Here is a 21524-nt window from a genome sequence, read left to right as displayed (position 1 = left end):
GGATTAACAACAAGATGGAGAGCACTACAAATTGACAGCCAAGTGCCAGACTGAAAGCATCGTAAAGCAGAGGATCGAGTTTGAGATAGGTGGTGCCACGAAGCTGAATCTGATTAGACAGATGGGGACGCCGTTAACCTTGAGACAATAGTGGAAGATACAGGAAGGTCTCTGGTTATGGCAATTCTGCAGACACAAATGAGAACATTAAAAAAATTCTATTCAACTGAGTTTAAATTAATTTTCATCTGGTGACTGGGATTTCTAGAGGTAAAAGTGATGTTCTTAAAAAAACAGGTCCAAGTACAATACAATACAATACAGCTTATTTTTATATAGCCCAAAATCACACAGGAAGTGCCGCAATGGGCTTTAACAGGCCCTGCCTCTTGACAGCCCGCCAGCCTTGACTCTCTAAGAGAATCAAGGGAAGTAAGCAGTGACAACAATGGCAAAATGGGCAAGGACTCGAAGGTGGCCTTACATTAAAAGGCATAAGTACCAGAGAAAGATTTTATCTATGAGCACAGAGAATGAGAAAAAGTTAATAGAAGATGCAAGGTAGCAGAAAAGACAGGCAAAGACCCGATAGCAGACAGGAGTTGGAGATAAAAGAAAGAATGAGGATAATGGAAAAGAAAACTTGGATCTTAGCAATTGAAACATTCCAAGCCATGAGCCATCAAAAAAAATCATCAAAAGTAATGATGCTACACTTAGCCTAGGAATTAAACTGGGTTGTCTCCAAAATGGAAACAGTTGTATTATTTATGTAGTGTTCTTCATAGCAAACACCATGATAAATAAAGCAACACATTTTAATGACAAGGACTACATAGACAATCATAAATTAAACTGCCACACTCACCATTGCACTAAAGCAAACAATAATAAAATGAACTAAAGTAGCATCTGATAAACTGTATGAAGACACCATGTTGGAGCGCCAATTGCTTTGGTTTTCTGTAAAACCTAAAGGAGGAGCTACCAAAAACCTAGGACACAAGAGAAGTAACAGAATGGTACACATACCGGTGGAGATTTCGGTGGGCTGAACACTGGAGAAGTCTGTGGCTCTGGCAAAGCCTTCTGAGGTACTGGAGATGATGAAGGCCCAGGCTCTGCCTCTGACTGGGAGGTTGTGGGACTTACTGGAGGTTCTTGAGGAGCTGAGGGTCCTGGAGAAGGAGCTTTGGAGCTTTGTCCATTGCTGTGACTTTCTTCCATGATGGATGGCATGCGTGAGCTGGAACTGCCATTGACAGGGGGTGGGCGAGCCTCATGGAACTTGACAGTGTAGGCCAGCCGACCGCAATGCATGGCGAGGTAGTCATTTTGCACACGGAGAAGGGCCATGATTCCACTGTAGTGATACAGCTCATCATTTTTGCCAGCATTCACGTTGATGCGAGGGGCATTAGTCCGAGGGTAAATAGCAAAGAAGGCCTCACCAGCTTTGACCCCATTCTTGATCTGATTGTCTGGAATGCGCAAGGCTTCAATTTTCAAGCGTACGTCATGGTTTTTGTCATTCTTACAGAATCCTGGAAGGAATAAAAACAGCAATCAAAGCTTCTTGCCATCATAGGCAAAATAAGAAAGTACAAGCAGCACACACACGGCCCTAGGAATCAAAAATGTTTTGTGCTCATAAGGCCTATGTCAGTCCAAGGAGGTCTTTGCTGGAAGCATCCATCAAACATGTCCACCTCCAGCAAGCAGAGGAACTAGAGAGGGGCAGCACTGTGGATCGAGTAGGAATCAAGTCACTTCAAAAGCAATGGTCACTCTTTCATGCAAAAACAAGTGTGTATCTTGAGAAAATTTCAAATGGCCTATGATGGTGTTAAAACAACTCAATCCTGGGGAGAGGGGAATAACCCAATGGTAAAATGATGGAAAAGAATTTGCTTAGGAACCAGACAGATCTTTACTATTACAGGCATCACTAACAGTGTGCAAAGACAACAGGAGGTGCCAGTAGCAGCACTGCAGGGAGGCTCACAGTGCTGTGAAGGTGAGTCAAGAAGCCACTGAAGGTCAGAATTACTCAAATGAAGAGTCCATGGAAGGCCAAACACTACATTGATGCCAAGCTTAACACATAAGAAATATGAATTAAGAAAAACTTCAAAACATGGTGCTATTGGAGATGCCTTCACTACAACCTGGACAGTAAACCAGTACCATTGGGAACCATACAACTGACATGACTTTGCAGCCACACTGGTTGTGCTGAGTTAGTGAATGGACTGACTGCAATGAGAAGTGGAAAAACGGGTGGGCAACAGCAGGTTTGAGACCAGCCTAGCAGAGTTTTGAGCATTTGCATTTGTAGCCACAATTCTGATCTTCCTATGGTTTTGTGATTTTGGGGGGGGAATGGGTTAGTGGGTGGGGATGGGTTAAGAGTTTGGAATTCTCAAGCAATTTTGTTCTGTTTTGCTTTTATGGGGACTTTTTCTTGTCTTCTTGGGGAGGCAAGGGTGGGGGGCTGTCAAAAAAAGGGCTTTTAAAGCCCATTGAGGAATTCCTTGTGTGATTTTGGGCTATACAAGAAATAAATTAATGTTGTTGTAATTTGGAATCCCTTTCATAACTTTTTTCCTGTTCTTTGTTTCTTTTTCAGTATTTTTTTTATGTATTCTTTTTATGTAACACAGTGCTTATTTTTGTATAGCACTCTTCACTGAGTCCAGGCACAGAGAGCTGTGACACGTTCACAAGTACTACTCCTTTGCTTTTTTATCAGCCTTTTGAATGACAGACTTCATAAACTTTAATTATCTTTGCCATCATGTCTATTTCTTCATAGGCTCACCCAGACCTGCACTATGACTTAGATGCACACAGTCTGCTGCACTTTACAGAGTGCTAAATTACTACACACTTTTGCCTCCAGGCACCAGGGGCAGTGCTGTACAAGCTCAACCCTCTGTGAGTTCAAAAAGCCACTGTGAACCTCACAGTTGGTACAGGACAATAGCAGCTAGGTGGCTCTGTGGGCATAGAAGTCCTGGCAGGGCAGCATCAAGTTAGGGCTTGGACTGTCAGAGAAGAAGAGAGGAACTTCAGTGGGATTTAGCTAGTGTGAAACGTGCTTTACAACTCATTTGCTGAGTCAGACACTATTTCAATAGCAGACCAAATCTTGAAGGAGTGAGAATTGCCCATGTACTTAAATGACAGAGCCCTCCGTAGAAAGAAGGAAAGGAGCTTGCTCCAGATTTACAAGCCAACTGGGAGTGTTTGCCTACCCAGGAGGTCTGTCCCAATGCCCATTTAATCTCATTTTCTCCCCTCAAGATTCAGTCCCACCGTTTATTCTTCTGTTGAGCCTACACCATTATGTCAGCCTTATGGGCTGTTAAATGCTGCTCCTTCTGTCAGCCTCCACAAATTCAACACCCCCTGATGGTTTTACAAACAGAAGCCAATAATGATAATTTTACCATTTAGTGAAGGGCACTATAAGCAGATCCTATTTTTATCTGTCATTTCCATTATCTGATGATGTCTGCTCACTTAAGACATAGACATCATTTTTTCTGGATGACTTCATGGGCCCTTTCTTCGAACCCCAGATCTGCCCACTTGGGCTGTAAAGTAACCTCAAGTGAATTGCACCCTCTGATCCCATCTCGACAAACTACAAACAGCTTGCACATAATGGTTAAGATCCCCATGATACCACCTCAAGTGCTGCTCAGTGCCCCCTTACACAATGTGAGGACCCCTAGAGGCTTGACATGCTCACTCTGCCTATTCACAAGTGGGAATTTAGGCTGATGGGACTTGGCAGCTACACTGAGCCCCAGACGCATTCTCACATCTACTAGATTTGTTTTACATGACAGTCTGAGAGCTAAAAGGACCTCCTCTTATCTTAATTATCATGAATGATGATTTCATTAACTGGGATGCTTACCTTTAGGCAGCGTGAAGACAAACTTGTGTCGGAGACAAGTGTAAATCTCCTCTAAATCGGTTTGTTCGATGATGTCAGTGGTGCCTGTGCTGCTGTAGAGGACATCTCCATCATTGACACGCAGCTGCACCCCCTCCCCGGCGTTGTCCAGCAGCGGGTTCTCTACAGTCAGGCGGAGTGCGTAGTTCCCCAGCTCGTTGAACTGCATGTTAATAACTTCAAACTCAAAATCCAGCTCTTTCTCTTCAATCTTCAACTGGGATTTCTCCATCACTCCTGAAAGAGACAGCAGCCATTGGGGTTTGATTCCCACCAGTTTGTCTAATATGGATCTTTGCAAGTGATACTAGAATTTTTTTTTGCATGCTTTACTTGATCTTCAATAAAATATTTAAATAGAAAAAACAATTTCTAGTTGTCTGCTATAATTGATTCTTTACATATTCACACATCTCTTCTCTTTCTGAAAATGCTGTTTCCATTAAAGTGCTACATGGTGGCAAAGACTGTGTATATACAGTGGTGTGAAAAACTATTTGCCCCCTTCCTGACTTCTTATTCTTTTGCATGTTTGTCACACAAAATGTTTCTGATCATCAAACACATTCAACCATTAGTCAAATATAACACAAGTAAACACAAAATGCAGTTTGTAAATGGTGGTTTTTATTATTTAGGGAGAAAAAAAAATCCAAACCTACATGGCCCTGTGTGAAAAAGTAATTGCCCCCTGAACCTAATAACTGGTTGGGCCACCCTTAGCAGCAATAACTGCAATCAAGCGTTTGCGATAACTTGCAATGAGTCTTTTACAGCACTCTGGAGGAATTTTGGCCCACTCATCTTTGCAAAATTGTTGTAATTCAGCTTTATTTGAGGGTTTTCTAGCATGAACCGCCTTTTTAAGGTCATGCCATAGCATCTCAATTGGATTCAGGTCAGGACTTTGACTAGGCCACTCCAAAGTCTTCATTTTGTTTTTCTTCAGCCATTCAGAGGTGGATTTGCTGGTGTGTTTTGGGTCATTGTCCTGTTGCAGCACCCAAGATCGCTTCAGCTTGAGTTGAAGAACAGATGGCCGGACATTCTCCTTCAGGATTTTTTGGTAGAGAGTAGAATTCATGGTTCCATCTATCACAGCAAGCCTTCCAGGTCCTGAAGCAGCAAAACAACCCCAGACCATTACACTACCACCACCATACTTTACTGTTGGTATGATGTTCTTTTTCTGAAATGCTGTGTTCCTTTTACGCCAGATGTAACGGGACATTTGCCTTCCAAAAAGTTCAACTTTTGTCTCATCAGTCCACAAGGTATTTTCCCAAAAGTCTTGGCAATCATTGAGATGTTTCTTAGCAAAATTGAGACGATCCCTAATGTTCTTTTTGCTTAACAGTGGTTTGCGTCTTGGAAATCTGCCATGCAGGCCGTTTTTGCCCAGTCTCTTTCTTATGGTGGAGTCGTGAACACTGACCTTAATTGAGGCAAGTGAGGCCTGCAGTTCTTTAGACGTTGTCCTGGGGTCTTTGTGACCTCTCGGATGAGTCGTCTCTGCGCTCTTGGGGTAATTTTGGTCGGCCGGCCACTCCTGGGAAGGTTCACCACTGCTCCATGTTTTTGCCATTTGTGGATAATGGCTCTCACTGTGGTTCGCTGGAGTCCCAAAGCTTTAGAAATGGCTTTATAACCTTTACCAGACTGATAGATCTCAATTACTTCTGTTCTCATTTGTTCCTGAATTTCTTTGGATCTTGGCATGATGTCTAGCTTTTGAGGTGCTTTTGGTCTACTTCTCTGTGTCAGGCAGCTCCTATTTAAGTGATTTCTTGATTGAAACAGGTGTGGCAGTAATCAGGCCTGGGGGTGGCTACGGAAATTGAACTCAGGTGTGATACACCACAGTTAGGTTATTTTTTAACAAGGGGGCAATTACTTTTTCACACAGGGCCATGTAGGTTTGGATTTTTTTTCTCCCTAAATAATAAAAACCATCATTTAAAAACTGCATTTTGTGTTTACTTGTGTTATATTTGACTAATGGTTAAATGTGTTTGATGATCAGAAACATTTTGTGTGACAAACATGCAAAAGAATAAGAAATCAGGAAGGGGGCAAATAGTTTTTCACACCACTGTATCTATTATAGAGTGCATTTTACATTTATCATGTAATTTCTCCATTTTGTGAATGTTATTTTTCAACTTTGGGGTCACAACATTTCAAAGACTTCCATGGCATCATTGGGTGCAAGTCAGGAACCTGGAGAATGGGTGCCAATCTATCTCAAGGCAGACTCACTTCAACAGCACCAATTTAGGGTTACTAATTTATCTCACATGCCGATCTTTGGAGTTCTGGAGGAAAACTCAGATCGACATCACAAGAACATGTAACCTCCATAAAGATACCAGAAGCAGGATTCCCAGAACCCAGTCTGACTCAACAGCAAGGTAGCACTAAGAACCACTGCATCAGTGTGCCATTTACTTTTATACACTCTTTGTATATTTTAACAGTTGATAAAGGCTGGAAAATACTTGTTGGTTTAAAACGCCATTTATTCTTAATTCACCTGGGTATTAATTACATTTTCAAGAATCAAAGAAAGTCTTTAAGTGGATGTTAAAACCATTCCCACAGAGCACAGTTTCCCTTATGTATGAATAAGATGGGATGAGATGTTGTAAATGTAAACAGAAAACTTAAAATAAGGTTTAAAATAATATATTAAAGAGATAAAATAGTGAGTTTGACAAAATGACAAAACGTCTCTAAAGCCACTAAATTTGGGAGTGGGGAGCCCCTAAAACTCAAAGTGAATAAGTTGTATTAGAGTGCTGCCACCTAGTGTAAGCAGTTGAGATTGAAGCCCGAACAATTTCACATTGAGTCTTCTAGCTCTAGCTGGCCTCAAAAACTGAAGGTTTTCACTCCAACAAGTTTTTAAATTAGAAATCAGTTCTTGGTTTCAACTAAAACATGGTATGTTCTGATCTTTGTTCTCACTGAAATCATGATGTGCCAAATATTCCTACCAGTGTGTATTACACTTGTCCTGGAAAAATCAGCTAAGGTTTTAAGAACTGGAATAGGTTAAAAACTTCAACTCCCTTAACTTTTTGAGATTTTTCAATAAATACTAAATCAGATTTGCTATATAATGAGAGGTACGGAGGTTAACAGCTCATAGTGTCCAGGTTCACAGTTCATTTTCTGTTCGTCTCCAGATGTCATTTTATTCTCCAACCCTTACATTAGGCTAATTGTTGGCTCTAAGTTGGTCTGAAATGTCTGACAGTGGATAAGTGGGCTAATTGATGGACTTCCACTACACTCAGACTCATATCTTTGAATCCTATGCTCCTGTAATAAATTGTTTTTGGCCCTCCAGAATTAGATTAATGAGGTACTCGCTTCGCTCACCAACCCCCCGGCCTGCACTACGCGCCAGCAACTTTGCGTCTCTGCCGCGAGTGTATGTGGATTTCACTTTCACCAAACAACAAATCTTTTAATTCTCATGAATAAGCATCTTCATTGGGAAGATACACTACTTTTCCCTGATGGCAACACGAATTAGACAATCTACAAGTCTCTGACTTAAAGTTTAAATCCGAACAATATATTTGATCTCTTTTCGCTGTTCCATTATTTCATCGAGTAATAATTTCCATTTGTTTGCGCTAATGCAATCTTTACTATCATTTTTTTGAGACTTTCAAATTTTAGTACTTTCATTATCTCAAACCTGCTCTGCATGTGTTTTGCGCCAACGTTTTTGAATTCTTTACGATGTTCTACTTTGTCATCTACTCTTTGTCATTTATTTCCCGCCCAGGGCATGGTTAAATCTCTTGGCACAAAGTCTTGTCTTGCGGGACTTGAAAGTATCTCTCTGAAAAAGTTACGTCTTGTCCCAGGCTAAAAAGTCTCGTCTCGTCCCAGGATATTTTTATATACTAGAGAGATGACAATGGGTTGACGGATGGATGATGGTGATGGTGTGATGAACCCTATTAGAACAGGGGATGTTAAGAATGGATTATACTGGTTATGTTGGCAGATGATACCATGCTAGGAGGATTGGCAGATCATCTAGAATCATCCATCCATCCATCCATTTTCCAACCCGCTGAATCCGAACACAGGGTCACGGGGGTCTGCCGGAGCCAATCCCAGCCAACACAGGGCACAAGGCTCGAACCAATCCTGGGCAGGGTGCCAGCCCACCACAGTCATCTAGAATCATTTGAATCATAATAGAGGAACTGGAACAGCATACAGATTTGGGCAGATGAAATTTAATATAAGTAAATGTAAAGTATTACACATAGGAAGTGAACATGTTAGACTTGAATATACTATGGGCGGGATGAAACTTGACAGTACCCGTTATGCAAAAGTCCTAGGAGTCATAGTGGACTGGTCACTATCAACAGTGTTCAGAAGCTGTTAGGAAGGCTGACAGATTATTAGCTGATAAAGTGGAAAACAAGTCCAAGGAGGTTGTGCTGAAACTTTAAAATGCACTGGTGATGATTCATGTAGAGTACTGTGTACATTTTTGGTCTCCGTGCTACAAAACAGACAAAGCAGCACTAGAAAAAGTCAAGAGAAGAGCAACTAGGCTAATTTCAGGGCTGAAAGGATGAGTTATGAGGAACGATTAAAGAGCTGGGTCCTTTCAGTTTAAGCAAACAGAGATTAAGGGTGACATGACTGAAGTGTTTAAAATTATGAAAGGAATTATTGTAGTACAGTGAATCGAGAATGTTACTTTAAAATGAGTTCAACAAGAACACATGGACACATTTGGAAACTTTCTAAGAGTAAATTTCACACAAACATTAGAAATATTTCTACACAAAGAACTATAGACACATGGACTAAATTGGCAAGTAGTGTGGTAGACGGAAAGAATTAGGTGGGTAGAACTGGAAACTTTTTTAGGGCTAAATGCCCTGTTCTTGTGAAAAGTTTTTTTAATATTCTAAAATGAAACAGCAATCAAATTAAGAACATGGTGAAGAAGCCTGCAGCCTCCAGCAGAAAGATGGGCTACCAGAGGGGTTGGATAATTGTCTGTCTTTACATCTTTATTACTTAGCATTGCTTAATCTTATTTTTATATTTTTTTTTTTATCTTTCTTCATCTTATAAAGCACTTTGAGCTACATTATTTGTATGAAAATGTGCTTTATAAATAAATGTTGTTGTTGTTGTTATGACATCACTGAATCTATCAGAGTTCATGAACTCATTCTGACATACAGCATAAATGATCAAGGGGACACTCAATGACCATTTTAGACCAAGATGAAATTCCCAGTCTGATGAAGACAGCCACTTATAACAGTCCCACCTGACCCTTACAGTCCACAACCCTTCACGCTCCACTTCAGTCCTTTCTGTGACACTCCCAAACATTTGAGTTTTCTTTCGACTCATTTTTTCTGATCTGCTTCAATGTGCAATGTGATTTGGTCAATCAGAGCACAAGTCTTACCTTCTTGTGGCTTTTCTTTCCTCCTTACACCTTGGGAACGTTTAGCCATCCTGAGGAGGAGAAAGACATTTAAAGTGTATGACAAAGAGTAAAGAAATTAAATTTGTAAATTAAAGTCAGTAATATGAAAAAGGGCATGGCCCATGCCAGCTTGCCTGACTTTGCAGGAGAGAGAAATGAGGATCTTTCAGCCAAAAGCATTTTTATTTGACTAAGAAGCATGAGCTGTGTATCAAACTTGCTATGTGTTTCAGCTCACCGTGGACCTAAACTTTACACCATCCACAGCAAACCAGGAGAAGTGTGGATGAAAAAATTAGCCAGTGTGGCCATGCAAACCAAAATTAAAACAACTCTGAGTTAAGCCAATGGATTCAGGTATAAGCAAACAATGAAAAGAAGTTGATACCTGGCTAAAGAACTTTCTCAAGAAGGACATAGCCCTCTGGATTGGATATCGTGTATGTTTTATATTACACTGATAATTATATAGTAAAAATTAATATGAATCTGTGGTGGGTTGGCACCCTGCCCGGGATTGTTTCCTGCCTTGTGCCCTGTGTTGGCTGGGATTGGCTCCAGCAGACCCCCGTGACCCTGTGTTCGGATTCAGCGGGTTGGAAAATGGATGGATGGATGGATGGAAATTAATATGAATGTACAATATATGGTACTAGCTGCAGCAAGGGCCTCACAGGCACTTTACACAGTAAACAAGGAAGCAGTGAAAAAACTTAGCAGAGATCTGCTTTTGCTTGGACATTAAAGAGGCTTTTTCTGTTCACCGGGGTCAAAAAAGCCAACTTATATCACTGGAAACTTCCAAGGGGTGAATACTTTTTATAGGTCCTGTGTATCCTAACAAGAAGAACAGTCAAAGCCTTTTAAAGTATTTCCTTTGCATTGCATTCACCGAGCAGCCAGCTTATATAACACTGGTGCCTCAATGTCACAGGCTACATGAGACACATCACCAAACAGGCACATAGCAGGATATTGACCAGTGTCACACACGTAGGCTTAGTCAGTGTTATGTGAGGTTTGCTCTACAGGAGCATTTCCATTTCTGTCCATATATATTGTGAGGGATTGCCAGCAGTATATCCCGGCCAACACCCCCAAGCCGCCAGATGGAGTCATCCCTGCAACATGGAGGGGCCCCGAATTCCAGCAGGGCATCATGGAACTTGAAGTCTTTCGTCACAGCCCTGCTGGATAACGTGGGGGCCACCAGGGGAGGACAGCGCCCCCTATCTGTCACTATATATACGTGTTGCGTACTCTTTGCATTTATTTGACAGTAAACTATTTCAACCATTCTATGATCTGTTCCTCACAAACTGAGGGCACCGTGGCGGATGTTAGCAGATTGCTGGCCAACCACAAGCGTTACCTGGTAGGTAACCACCCATACAATCAGATTGTGACACAGACTACGAATGCCATGAAGAATATATATATATATATATATATATATATATATATATATATATATATATATATATATATATATATATATATATATACATACAGTTAGGTCCATAAATATTTGGACAGATACAACTTTTTTCTGTACATCACCACAATGAATTTTAAACGAAACAACTCAGATGCAGTTGAAGTGTAGACTTTCAGCTTTAATTCAGTGGGGTGAACAAAATGATTGCATAAAAATGTGAGGCAACTAAAGCATTTTTTTAAACACAATCCCTTCATTTCAGGGTCTCAAAAGTAATTGGACAATTGACTCAAAAGCTATTTCATGGCAAGTCCGTCGTTATGTCATTATCAATTAAGCAGATAAAAGGCCTGGAGTTGATTTGAGGTGTGGTGCTTGCATGTGGAAGATTTTGCTGTGAACAGACAACATGCAGTCAAAGGAGCTCTCCATGCAGGTGAAAGAAACCATCCTTAAATTGCGAAAACAGAAGAAACCCATCCCAGAAATTGCTACAATATTACGAGTGGCAAAAATCTACAGTTTGGTACATCCTGAGAAAGAAAGCAAGCACTGGTGAACTCAGCAACGCAAAAAGACCTGGACGTCCACGGAAGACAACAGTGGTGGATGATCGCAGAATCATTTCCATGGTGAAGAGAAACCCCTTCACAACAGCCAACCAAGTGAACAACACTCTCCAGGGGGTCGGCGTATCGATATCCAAGTCTACCATAAAGAGAAGACTGCATGAAAGTAAATACAGAGGGTGCACTGCAAGGTGCAAGCCACTCATAAGCCTCAAGAATAGAAAGGCTAGATTGGACTTTGCTAAAGAACATCTTAAAAAAGCCAGCACAGTTCTGGAAAAACATTCTTTGGACAGATGAAACCAAGATCAACCTCTACCAGAATGATGGCAAGAAAAAAGTATGGAGAAGGTGTGGAAAAGCTCATTATCCAAAGCATAGCACATCATCTGTAAAACACGGTGGAGGCAGTGTGATGGCTTGGGCGTGCATGGCTGCCAGTGGCACTGGGACACTAGTGTTTATTGATGATGTGACACAGGACAGAAGCAGCTGAATGAATTCTGAGGTGTTCAGAGACATCCTGTCTGCTCAAATCCAGCTAAATGCAGTCAAATTGATTGGGCAGCGTTTCACACGCTGATACAGATGGACAATGAGCCAAAACATACAGCCAAAGCAACCCAGGAGTTTACTAAAGCAAAGAAGTGGAAAATTCTTGAATGGCCAAGTCAGTCGTCACCTGATCTTAACCCAATTGAGCAGGCATTTCACTTGTTGAAGACTAAACTTCAGACAGAAAGGCCCACAAACAAACAGCAACTGAAAGCCGCTGCAGTAAAGGCCTGGCAGAGCATTAAAAAGGAGGAAACCCAACATCTGGTGATGTCCATGAGTTCAAGACTTCAGGCTGTCATTGCCAGCAAAGGGTTTTCAACCAAGTATTACAAATGAACATTTTATTTCCAGTTATTTAATTTGTCCAATTACTTTTGAGCCCCTGAAATGAAGGGATTGTGTTCAAAAATGCTTTAGTTGCCTCACATTTTTATGCAATCGTTTTGTTCAGCTCACTGAATTAAAGCTGAAAGTCTACATTTCAACTGCATCTGAGTTGTTTCGTTTAAAATTCATTGTGGTAATGTACAGAACCAAAATTAGAAAAAAGTTGTCTCTGTCCAAATATTTATGAACCTAATATAATATAAAATAAAAGAGAACAAAATTATGTGGTCCAGATGGGCTAAAGCAAAGGCTGGCTTTGACACATTCCCAGTTCCACATTTGCACTTACTGTACCTCCCATCGCTATCTCCTCTACTCAATAAGTTCCTTGAGCATGGGAAAGGTGTTATATAAATAAAAGGCATCCTTATTATTATTATTATTATTATTATGTCTTTACCGAAGTAACTTCCCAGATTACAAAAGGTGTTCTTTACTAAACTTGTGGTCCATTTATGTGCCAAACCCTAGAACTTTTTCTGGAGTCAGCAAAATGCTTGAGCCACAGGCTTTTCTGAGTAATATGGCACACTTCAACCAGAAGTCCCCTTACAGGCTGTTTATACCTCATACTCAGAAGCAGGGTCCCACCTGTCCAGACTGAAACATCTTATCTGCCATTTGCCAACCCAGTAGAGTTCTGCTGGCATCCTGTCAGTCCTTTCAGTCTTGCTGTGCTGTCTGGGGCATCATTCACAGTGAAGGGGCATTACTATCCTCTGGTGGCGCCAGTCTACTCACCCTGGCATACTGAAGTGCTCTTACATTGCCAGTCTGGGTATCTGTCTCATTCTATCTCCCTTTCTTTTACAATCCTCTTTTGGGTCTTACTTTAGGCCTGCCATAACCAGGTGCATCTTCACCCCTTGCAACAGACATGTGTAACAATCTGTCATTCAGAGGTTTGACTGTTACATTTGACTCTACTGTTCATTACAAAACACAATTATAACTAAGACATTTTGCCACCAGAGTGCACAGGAATGCAAAGTCTCATTTGTTAAACACGCTTCTGTTAGCCAAAAGTGGCGCAGTGGTAGCATTGTTGCCTTGCTGTAAGGAGATCATGGCCTCTCATTCTGGGTCCTCCCTGTGTGGAAGTGCTTTCAGTAGTGAGAAACGCACTATATAAAGGTAAAGAATTATTATTAATAATGATGATGTTCTCGGTTGGATTTCTATTTAATAAGACCATCACAGGAATGGCTGCCCATCAACACACAGGGTGGCAATAATAGTCTCAAGAAACCCAGTAAGGTATCAAAATAAAGCATTTGAAAATAGAAGATTTAACAGAAAATGAAATAAGACTTCAAGTCATAAATAAGAAATAAATTGATGAGCAGAAGATGAAGAGATCATCAATGCCAGTACCTTTCAGCAGGTTATGGAAAATGACAGTCAGAAGGGTTTCAGCTTTTAATGGAATCAGTCTTGTTAGGTGCTTGAGCTCCTGGTTCCCACGTTGGATGTTGTTCTACTGAGTGTCCATAGGTAACGGAGAATGTGGGTCTATTGTTCTCCTGACAGGGGAAAAAAACAAGTGTCACAAGATAAACTTCTGTGATTCTGTAGACACAGAGCTGAAATTCAGAATGCACTGATGGCATTTCAGATAGAAATGTAAAACTCTGATTGGGGGTGTGTCATGTGACCTGAATAGATGGACATGGCTGTGCCCATCGAGAAGCCAAACAGAGGACAAAATCAGAAAACATGGGCACTCCTTTTCAGCTACTCAGCTGCTATTATTGAATCACTGATGCCGGCTTTCTCCTTCTTCTTAGAAATGAGACACTGACTGCAGCCATTCCCACAAGCTCCTGCTCTAGAAGGAAAGAGATGATCAGCCAACCTTCTATCTCCATCTACTTACTTTTTCATTTCACACATTGGACTAATGACCTCCAGTAAGTCACCTCATTAATGGGTGGAACTGGAAAATGCAGATCTGCCAGTTGTAGCCCCGGGACTGATAAACTGTATTTTATTCAAAAAAGCTTTATTCAAAAGAGCTCATATTTTATAATTAAGTGTGCCAAAAACACTGAGTGGGTGTTCATTACAGAAAGAAGTTAAATGAAATGACAAAATTGCCAGTTCAGTCACAATTAACACCTCATTGTTTCAATCTTAGGACACTAATTCACAGGCCAGTACTTGCATTGTAAAAATACAAATCAAACAAACACACTTTATTTTATGTAGTTCACTGCTAGAGTGTGTACCATCCATGGTTACTTTATATGTACACATCTATTATCAGAGGTAACTTACAAAACTGGCTCTCAAGTGGGTTAACAGGCAGGAGACAAAGAGTACAGATAAGAAGAGAACACTCCATGTGGAGTGAGGTTATCAGTGAAATGCCTCAGGGGTCTTTTCTTTGGACGGTTATGTTTTCTGATTTATATTAATAACATAGATTCCAGTAGTAAGTAAACTGAAATTTGTAGATGATGCTGAATTTAGAGGAATGGCAGCCATAGATAAGACAGCAAAAACAATTCAAAAAGACTTGGACAAGCTTCAGTACTGGGCGAATACTTGGGAAATGCAGTTTAATGTAGAAAAATGTGTAAAGTGCAACATGTTCACAACAGGAACATCAGTTACAAATAGAAGATGGGAGTCACTGATCAAAAGGAAACAACCTCTGAAAAAGATTTAGGGGTTTATGTTGACAGAACATTTTCATTGTCTAAGCCAGGGGTGTCGAACTCCAGTCCTGGAAGGCCGCAGTGGCTGCAGGTTTTCATTCTAACCCTTTCCTAATCAGTGACCAGTTTTCACTGCTAGTTAGATCCTTTTCCCTTCATTTTAATAGCCCTGTTTTTAAGGATTCAGTCCACTGAATGTATTCCTTTCTTCATTAAATGACAGACAAACAGAAATGAGATGTGAAACGAGCCGACTGATGACCAGATAAACTGGGATTTCAAACTCCAACCAGTCTCTCAATGAAAAGCTGATTCTTGCTGTTAATTAAACCCGATATTTAATTCCATGGCTTGTTGCTGCTCTCATTCTGCCACAGAAGACATTTCCATAACTGTTGATTTTTCTGTTTTTTCTAAGAACACCGTCACAATGTTTTGGTGACCTGAGAGATCAACCTTACTGAGACCTTCACCTTTCTTTATTTTCAGATATTGTGTGATGGACACAGGTGTGCTGGTCATATGGTGACTTGTTTGTCTCTTTACTGTTTGGCTGCTAATTAAGGAAAAAGAGACAACTAAGGGGTATGAGTCAAATTAATTAAAACTAAGGCAAAAGAAGTTAATTAGCTGAAGAAACAGGTCACTAATGAAGAAGGTTAGAATGAAAACCTGCAGCCACTGCGGCCCTCCAGAACTGGAGTTCGACACCCGTGGTCTAAGCAATGCTCATTAGCAACTGAAGAAGCAAATAGAATGTTAAAAACTATTATATATATATATATATATATATATATATATATATATATATATATATATATATATATATATATATATATATATATATATATATATATATATATAGTGACACCCTGATTATGGAAGGACCATGGGAGAGAGTATTACCAGGACAGTTTCTCCCCCAGACTGACAAAGGACAACCCCCTTGGGTTTCAGCGGGACCATGGATCATGAGCATAGGAGCGCAACTCTGTTGGGGTCCATGGCCACCACCAGGGGAAGCATGGACATTTCTGGGGCCCTATTTGGCAGCAGTTCCATCACACCTGGAAATCCTGTCGGAAGAAGCTTGTTAGGCAACTGGAGTCCTTACAGGTGCCCTATAAAAAGGGGCCAGTTGCCAGGTGTCAATAGCCAGAGTCTGGAAGAGGAAGGACAAAGCCTGTTGTGGAGGACTGGCTGAGAGAAGGGACTGTGTTGGTGCTTTGTGTACTGTCTTGTGCTGTGGGGAGCAGAGAAAAGTGCTCCCTGACTGTAAATTAAACTGTGCATTGTGTGCTAAACCTGTGTCCTGCCTGTCTGCGCTGGGGTTAGGGTAGCTGTATGCACCCAGGCATCACAATATATATATATATATAATATATATATGTACATAAATCAAGGGATATTATGGTCAGACTACATAATACACTAGTGAGACTGGATCTGCTCAGTTCTATTCACCACACTACAAGAAAGACAGAGCAGCCCTTATACCCCAGGAATAAGGACGTGTCCTACTGTGGCAGACTCAGAGAATTAAACCTGTTTAGTCTCAAGCAGAGGAGACTGTGTGGAGACCTACTCCAGGTCTTGAAAATACTCAAAGGTAGACCTAGCAAAGTCTCTCAAATTAAGGGTGAATCATGTATGTGAGGACAGCCGTGGAAATTAAGGGGCAATGCATTTAAGTCAGGAAGCACTTCTTTATTTCAAAAATTTTTGGAGTATGAAACAAGCTACCAAGACATGAAGTTGAAGCAGAATACTGACAACCTTTAAGAAATGTCAGGATGAGATATCAGGGCAGCATAATGATTAGCTAAACAAACAAGCTTGAAGGAGTGAATGGTCTCCTCTCCTTTGTCAGATTTCTTATGTTTTCTTTTGTATATTACAAATGCAGTATTGGTCGGCTAGGTGACTGACAAACATTGAGGATATGTATTTTGTGTTGCCTACAATTCCATGTTGGTTTTTGAGGTGCGTATGAATGATTCCATATTTTTACCATGTGATTAGCAGATGTAGGGACTTTTTCAGGGTCACTCGAGCAGACCTGAGTACTGACTTGGTATCCTTGATAGTCAAGTGCTTTAGCAAGTCTGTCATAGTACTGGGAAACTATTGTACTGGGTACAACAAAGGCTTTGGGGTGGTAGTTGTTATGTAAAGCTGCTATATAAAATAAAAAGGTTAAAGGTTCTGTCAACACATCCAACCTATACTCACATTTTAGAAATATGGAAATAATTGCACTGCTCCTGTGTCATGTCTAAGTACAGCATGAAATGCAGTATAAAACTCCACAAGGTCTGCCAGTTCAACCCGTACCACTGATTTACACTGTGATTCCCAGGAAATCATTTTAATTTGCATTTACATTTATTTGCTTAGCCAATGTAACTAGAAAAAAAGTTAAGTAATGCTAGCTAACTTAATTCTTTTAAGTTAACTTTAATTAGATAAATAAAGTAAATATCCCCAATAGTTTATTTTTTTGATAGAGGGGTGTCATTTTTGGTTCTCAAAAGAACCATACATATAAAGATTCCAGGTAGAATGTTTTTAAATCCCCTAGAGATTCCATAAATAGCCATGATAAATATAAATATCAATGGGTTCCTGATTTTTAAAAGTTCAACTTTTCTTGATTTGTTAGTATCCTGCCAGGTAGCCTACAACACAGTAAAGATTTCTGTTTTCTCCTCATATTAGGAACCTTGTCAAAGTCCAAATAAACCATTTTTAATGTTCACAGTACCCTTCAGAGAATTAAATAGTTCTTTGCCAAGCAAGGGGTCTGCAAGGAATCACACAACCCAATATGATGCCATTACAGAGCCAGACAGAGTGTCCTTCCATATTCTAAGATCCTGGCCTGTTTAAGAAGGTATACTCTCATAAATGAATGGCGTTTTACAGCTTGCCGCTTATTTATGTTGTCAAAATAAGCATCTGCACAAGTTTATTCAACTTGTCCTCCTAAAACATTTAGAGCTTTTTTGGCACCGCCGTTTCCACCTGCCGGCAGGCTAAAGCCGGCGCGCACTCACCTGTCAGCTCCAAACATGCCTGTGTACATAGAGACAGGGGGCCGGGCGACTGGAGCGTTCATAACAAAACGAAGAAAAAATAAAAGATGTATTACATTATAACAATTTAAAGCCAGAGCTGCACTTTCCACTCACCCCTCGCATTTTGGATTAAATCATCTTCGCGTCCGAGAAAGTGAGGCAGTCTGATTCGGACACAATCCCTGCACTGACACTGACACCGTGGCTGCCATACAATGCAGTCAGTCACTCACCTGGATACCGAAGCAAAACAGTGACCTTAGTCCGCGGCACACTTCAGCAGCTTGAAATCTGAGAGCGCACTCACGCGCACACACATCGGGACACACAAAAATAAAACCGAGAAATAAGAGAAGACGTAGCAGCGGTCGGGATTAGCGAACAGACTTGGACGGGGATCGCCGCCCAGTTATCTTGTGTTGTTGGCCGCTAAGGAAGCGCGTGTTCTGTGAGCAAAGTAAACAGCGAAGGTTACGACACCCGTGCCGGCACTCCAGCACACGCTGACCTACAAGCACACACCTTTAACACTCAGGACACACACCTAGAGAAGCCCATGTATACACACATACTGTACGTACAGACACACACACGAGACATGCAGAAAGAAACCCACACTGAAGCCCCTCTGAGTCGTGAATGTATTCAACAAATACACAATGTCAGATACACAAGCGCACAACATGCACACCACATACACGTCAGTTGTCATCCGCATTTGCACATGCAGTGGACAAACATGCAGCTGGCTCTAAAGGCACACAATTCATTCACAAACTTTTCTGTGTACACACCTTGACACACATGTGCATATTCAGTCAAAATACCAACACACCCACAATCCCAAAAATAAACGTGCTGTAGTGCTTCTTCACAGCAATGCCAGAGGGGAATCATTTTTGGTTCTCAAAAGAACCAGCCATAAGCTTCCAGAAAGAAGCTTTATGTATTAAATCTGTATCATTCCATTAGCAAAAATGAATAGCTGATACTATATTATGAAATATGCATAACCATGGGTTCGTACTTTTTAAAGGACTCCTGCGGCATACAATACCACAGGCTAAGTTCATGTTTTCTTGAACTGTCAGTACTCTGCTAGGTAGCTTACTGCACAATAAAGATTTAAATTTTTTCCACATATTAGAAATCTTTTTAAAGCCCAAAGAACCAATCTGATATGCAAATAACTGTTCACAGAATCAAAAGGATTTTTGTCAAGCAATGTAACCACCCTACACAGTAAAGTGTTGTTAAAGAACCATTATTTTTAAGAGAGTATACATCATACACAACCACCTATAAATACAATTATTAGTAATGTATACAGAGCAATCTGCTAGATCAGAAGATATTAAAATAAATTTACCATGTGCCCACCAACTTGTGTAGCACCCTCACCTGTGCTCACACAATTTCTGCTTTTGTCCTGATTTTATTTCATACAACAGTATCTCCCAATATGGATACAAACAAAGGGACTGATTGTTTTCCTTTGTGTCTAATCTAAACTCCTGTCACAAGTGATTCATTTGACATCTGTTACTCTAGAAATTAATTAGTTTTCATTTTATATCAGTCCCATTAGACACAGTATCATCTTGTGACATATTAACAAGGCTTTGGTGGTGTCTGCCCTGGAAGGACCACGGATGAGGTTGATTTCAGTCTGGCAGGGACACCTATCATTGACAAGAGTGCCAGTGATGGCTGTCTTGTGTATCCAAATCTTTTGTCTACATGGGTGGTCTCTTCTTTTTGTTGATAGTATACCAAAAAAATTTTTTAAAAAAACTGACTCATTATGAGTAAATGTGCATGGATTTGTCTTTGAATTCTCTACCTATTATCCAAGGTTAAGTCTTTCCTTTCTCTTATTGCTGTTGAAATGGCCACCAACTTCCTACAGCTTCATGATGCTAAAAGCAGCTAAAGCCAGAAAAGAAATGTATGGGGTGTTGAACGCTTAGAAGAATGATAGAATTTCACAAAGCAGAAAGCTATGAAGGACAAACACTGTGCTGCTTCAAACAGAGAATCCATGCTGTCAGATTTGATGACATGTGGTGAAGAGGACACACGTCCCATCTATTCTATTGGAACTAATTATTCCATGATTCACAAATACGTCAATGGCAAAGGGGTGGGCAATTTATCTTTTTTTGTTGATATGTGAACTTGGTCCGTTAAAATGTATATGTACACTTTAAGTGGGAACTTTATCAAGCTGGCCTTACCTCATAAATGCACCGAACTTCTTAGTATCACATCGCATCCATCAAACTTAGCATGTCTTCTCAGTGCAGGCTAATTTTAGCCTTCATCATCCTCCATGCCGTCACTTCTGAAGATGCTGTGCAGTAGTTACCTTTGGAGGTTTAATAAACGAGGTCGGCCGGTCTGCCCTCTGAACAAATACAACACACCTGACGCCCCTCCCCGTTCGTCACGTGATTTTAGTCCGCCCCTGCCCTGGGGACTGAAGGTGAAACCCGATCAACTTGTCCTTCATATTTTTAAGACAGACGTTTCCGCCCAATAAACATATTGTTCTACATCATGTTATTTACAGTATTAATTTCATAATTTGAGTCAGGTAGACCCTTGAAATGACGGTAACAACGGATGAAATTTAATTCCAGGCTGAAAACTTTAAACAATGTTACCAACGTGTCGTTTAACCTGGTAAAAGTTAAACGGTGCAAGCTGCATTAATTTCTGCTGTTTAATTGCGTGGTGATGACTAGGCTGTATTTCTTGTTTCAGATGTACACCAATCCTGATAATTTCAAACAATTATCTTTCTAATTCGTTTTCTCTTAGAAGTTTAAAATTGAAAGCTTATACACTTCATAACTTACGATTATTGAATCAGTTTAACAAAGTTGTATACTCTTAAAAAGAATGGTTCTACAAAGGCACTTTACTGGTTTGTGCGGGCCATATATCCATTGCTTGAGAAAGAACCATTTCATTCGGTGAAGGGTGCTTTATATGAGTAATTGGTTCTTTGGATATGAAAAGGACAAAGCTGAAATCTTATCATGTATGGTAGGCTACTTAACAGGATATAGATCAAGAAAACCTGATCTATTCTGTGTGATTGTACATCAAGAGTACTTTTAAAATAATGAGCCCATTGCTATTTCACAAATCTGGTATCAGCTAGTTGTTTATGGAACCTGTTTTGATTTTAAACACATAAACGTTATTTCTGGAATCTTCTAGTGGATGGCTCTTTTTGAAATCAGAAATGATTCTCCTATGGTATCACACTGAAGAACCTTTATTTTTTAAAAGAGGTATATGATACCGGGCGGCACGGTGGCGCAGTGGGTAGCGCTGCTGCCTCGCAGTTGGGAGATCTGGGGACCTGGGTT

General features: G+C 40.5%; 1 protein-coding gene across 2 annotated transcripts in view; it reads right to left on the bottom strand.

The window, feature by feature from the left end:
• ccdc33 (coiled-coil domain containing 33) overlaps positions 1–18527 on the bottom strand; it is a 309934-nt gene extending 291407 nt beyond the window's left edge. Inside the window, exons 1-5 of one of the 2 annotated variants that reach the window (XM_051920613.1) lie at positions 18259–18527; positions 13782–13930; positions 9435–9484; positions 3929–4204; positions 1033–1544 (exon numbers count right to left, since the gene is read on the bottom strand). In XM_051920613.1, coding sequence (XP_051776573.1) covers positions 1033–1544; positions 3929–4204; positions 9435–9483 — 837 coding nt within the window. In that variant the 5' untranslated portion in view covers position 9484; positions 13782–13930; positions 18259–18527. The remainder of the gene's footprint in view (positions 1–1032; positions 1545–3928; positions 4205–9434; positions 9485–13781; positions 13931–18258) is intronic. The other variant, XM_051920615.1, reaches the window with a different exon arrangement.
• Positions 18528–21524: the final 2997 nt, after the last annotated feature.

This window comes from Erpetoichthys calabaricus, chromosome 17, assembly GCF_900747795.2.
Source record: "Erpetoichthys calabaricus chromosome 17, fErpCal1.3, whole genome shotgun sequence".
Lineage (NCBI taxonomy): Eukaryota > Metazoa > Chordata > Cladistia > Polypteriformes > Polypteridae > Erpetoichthys > Erpetoichthys calabaricus.
This window is presented reverse-complemented; position numbering and strand designations above follow the sequence as displayed.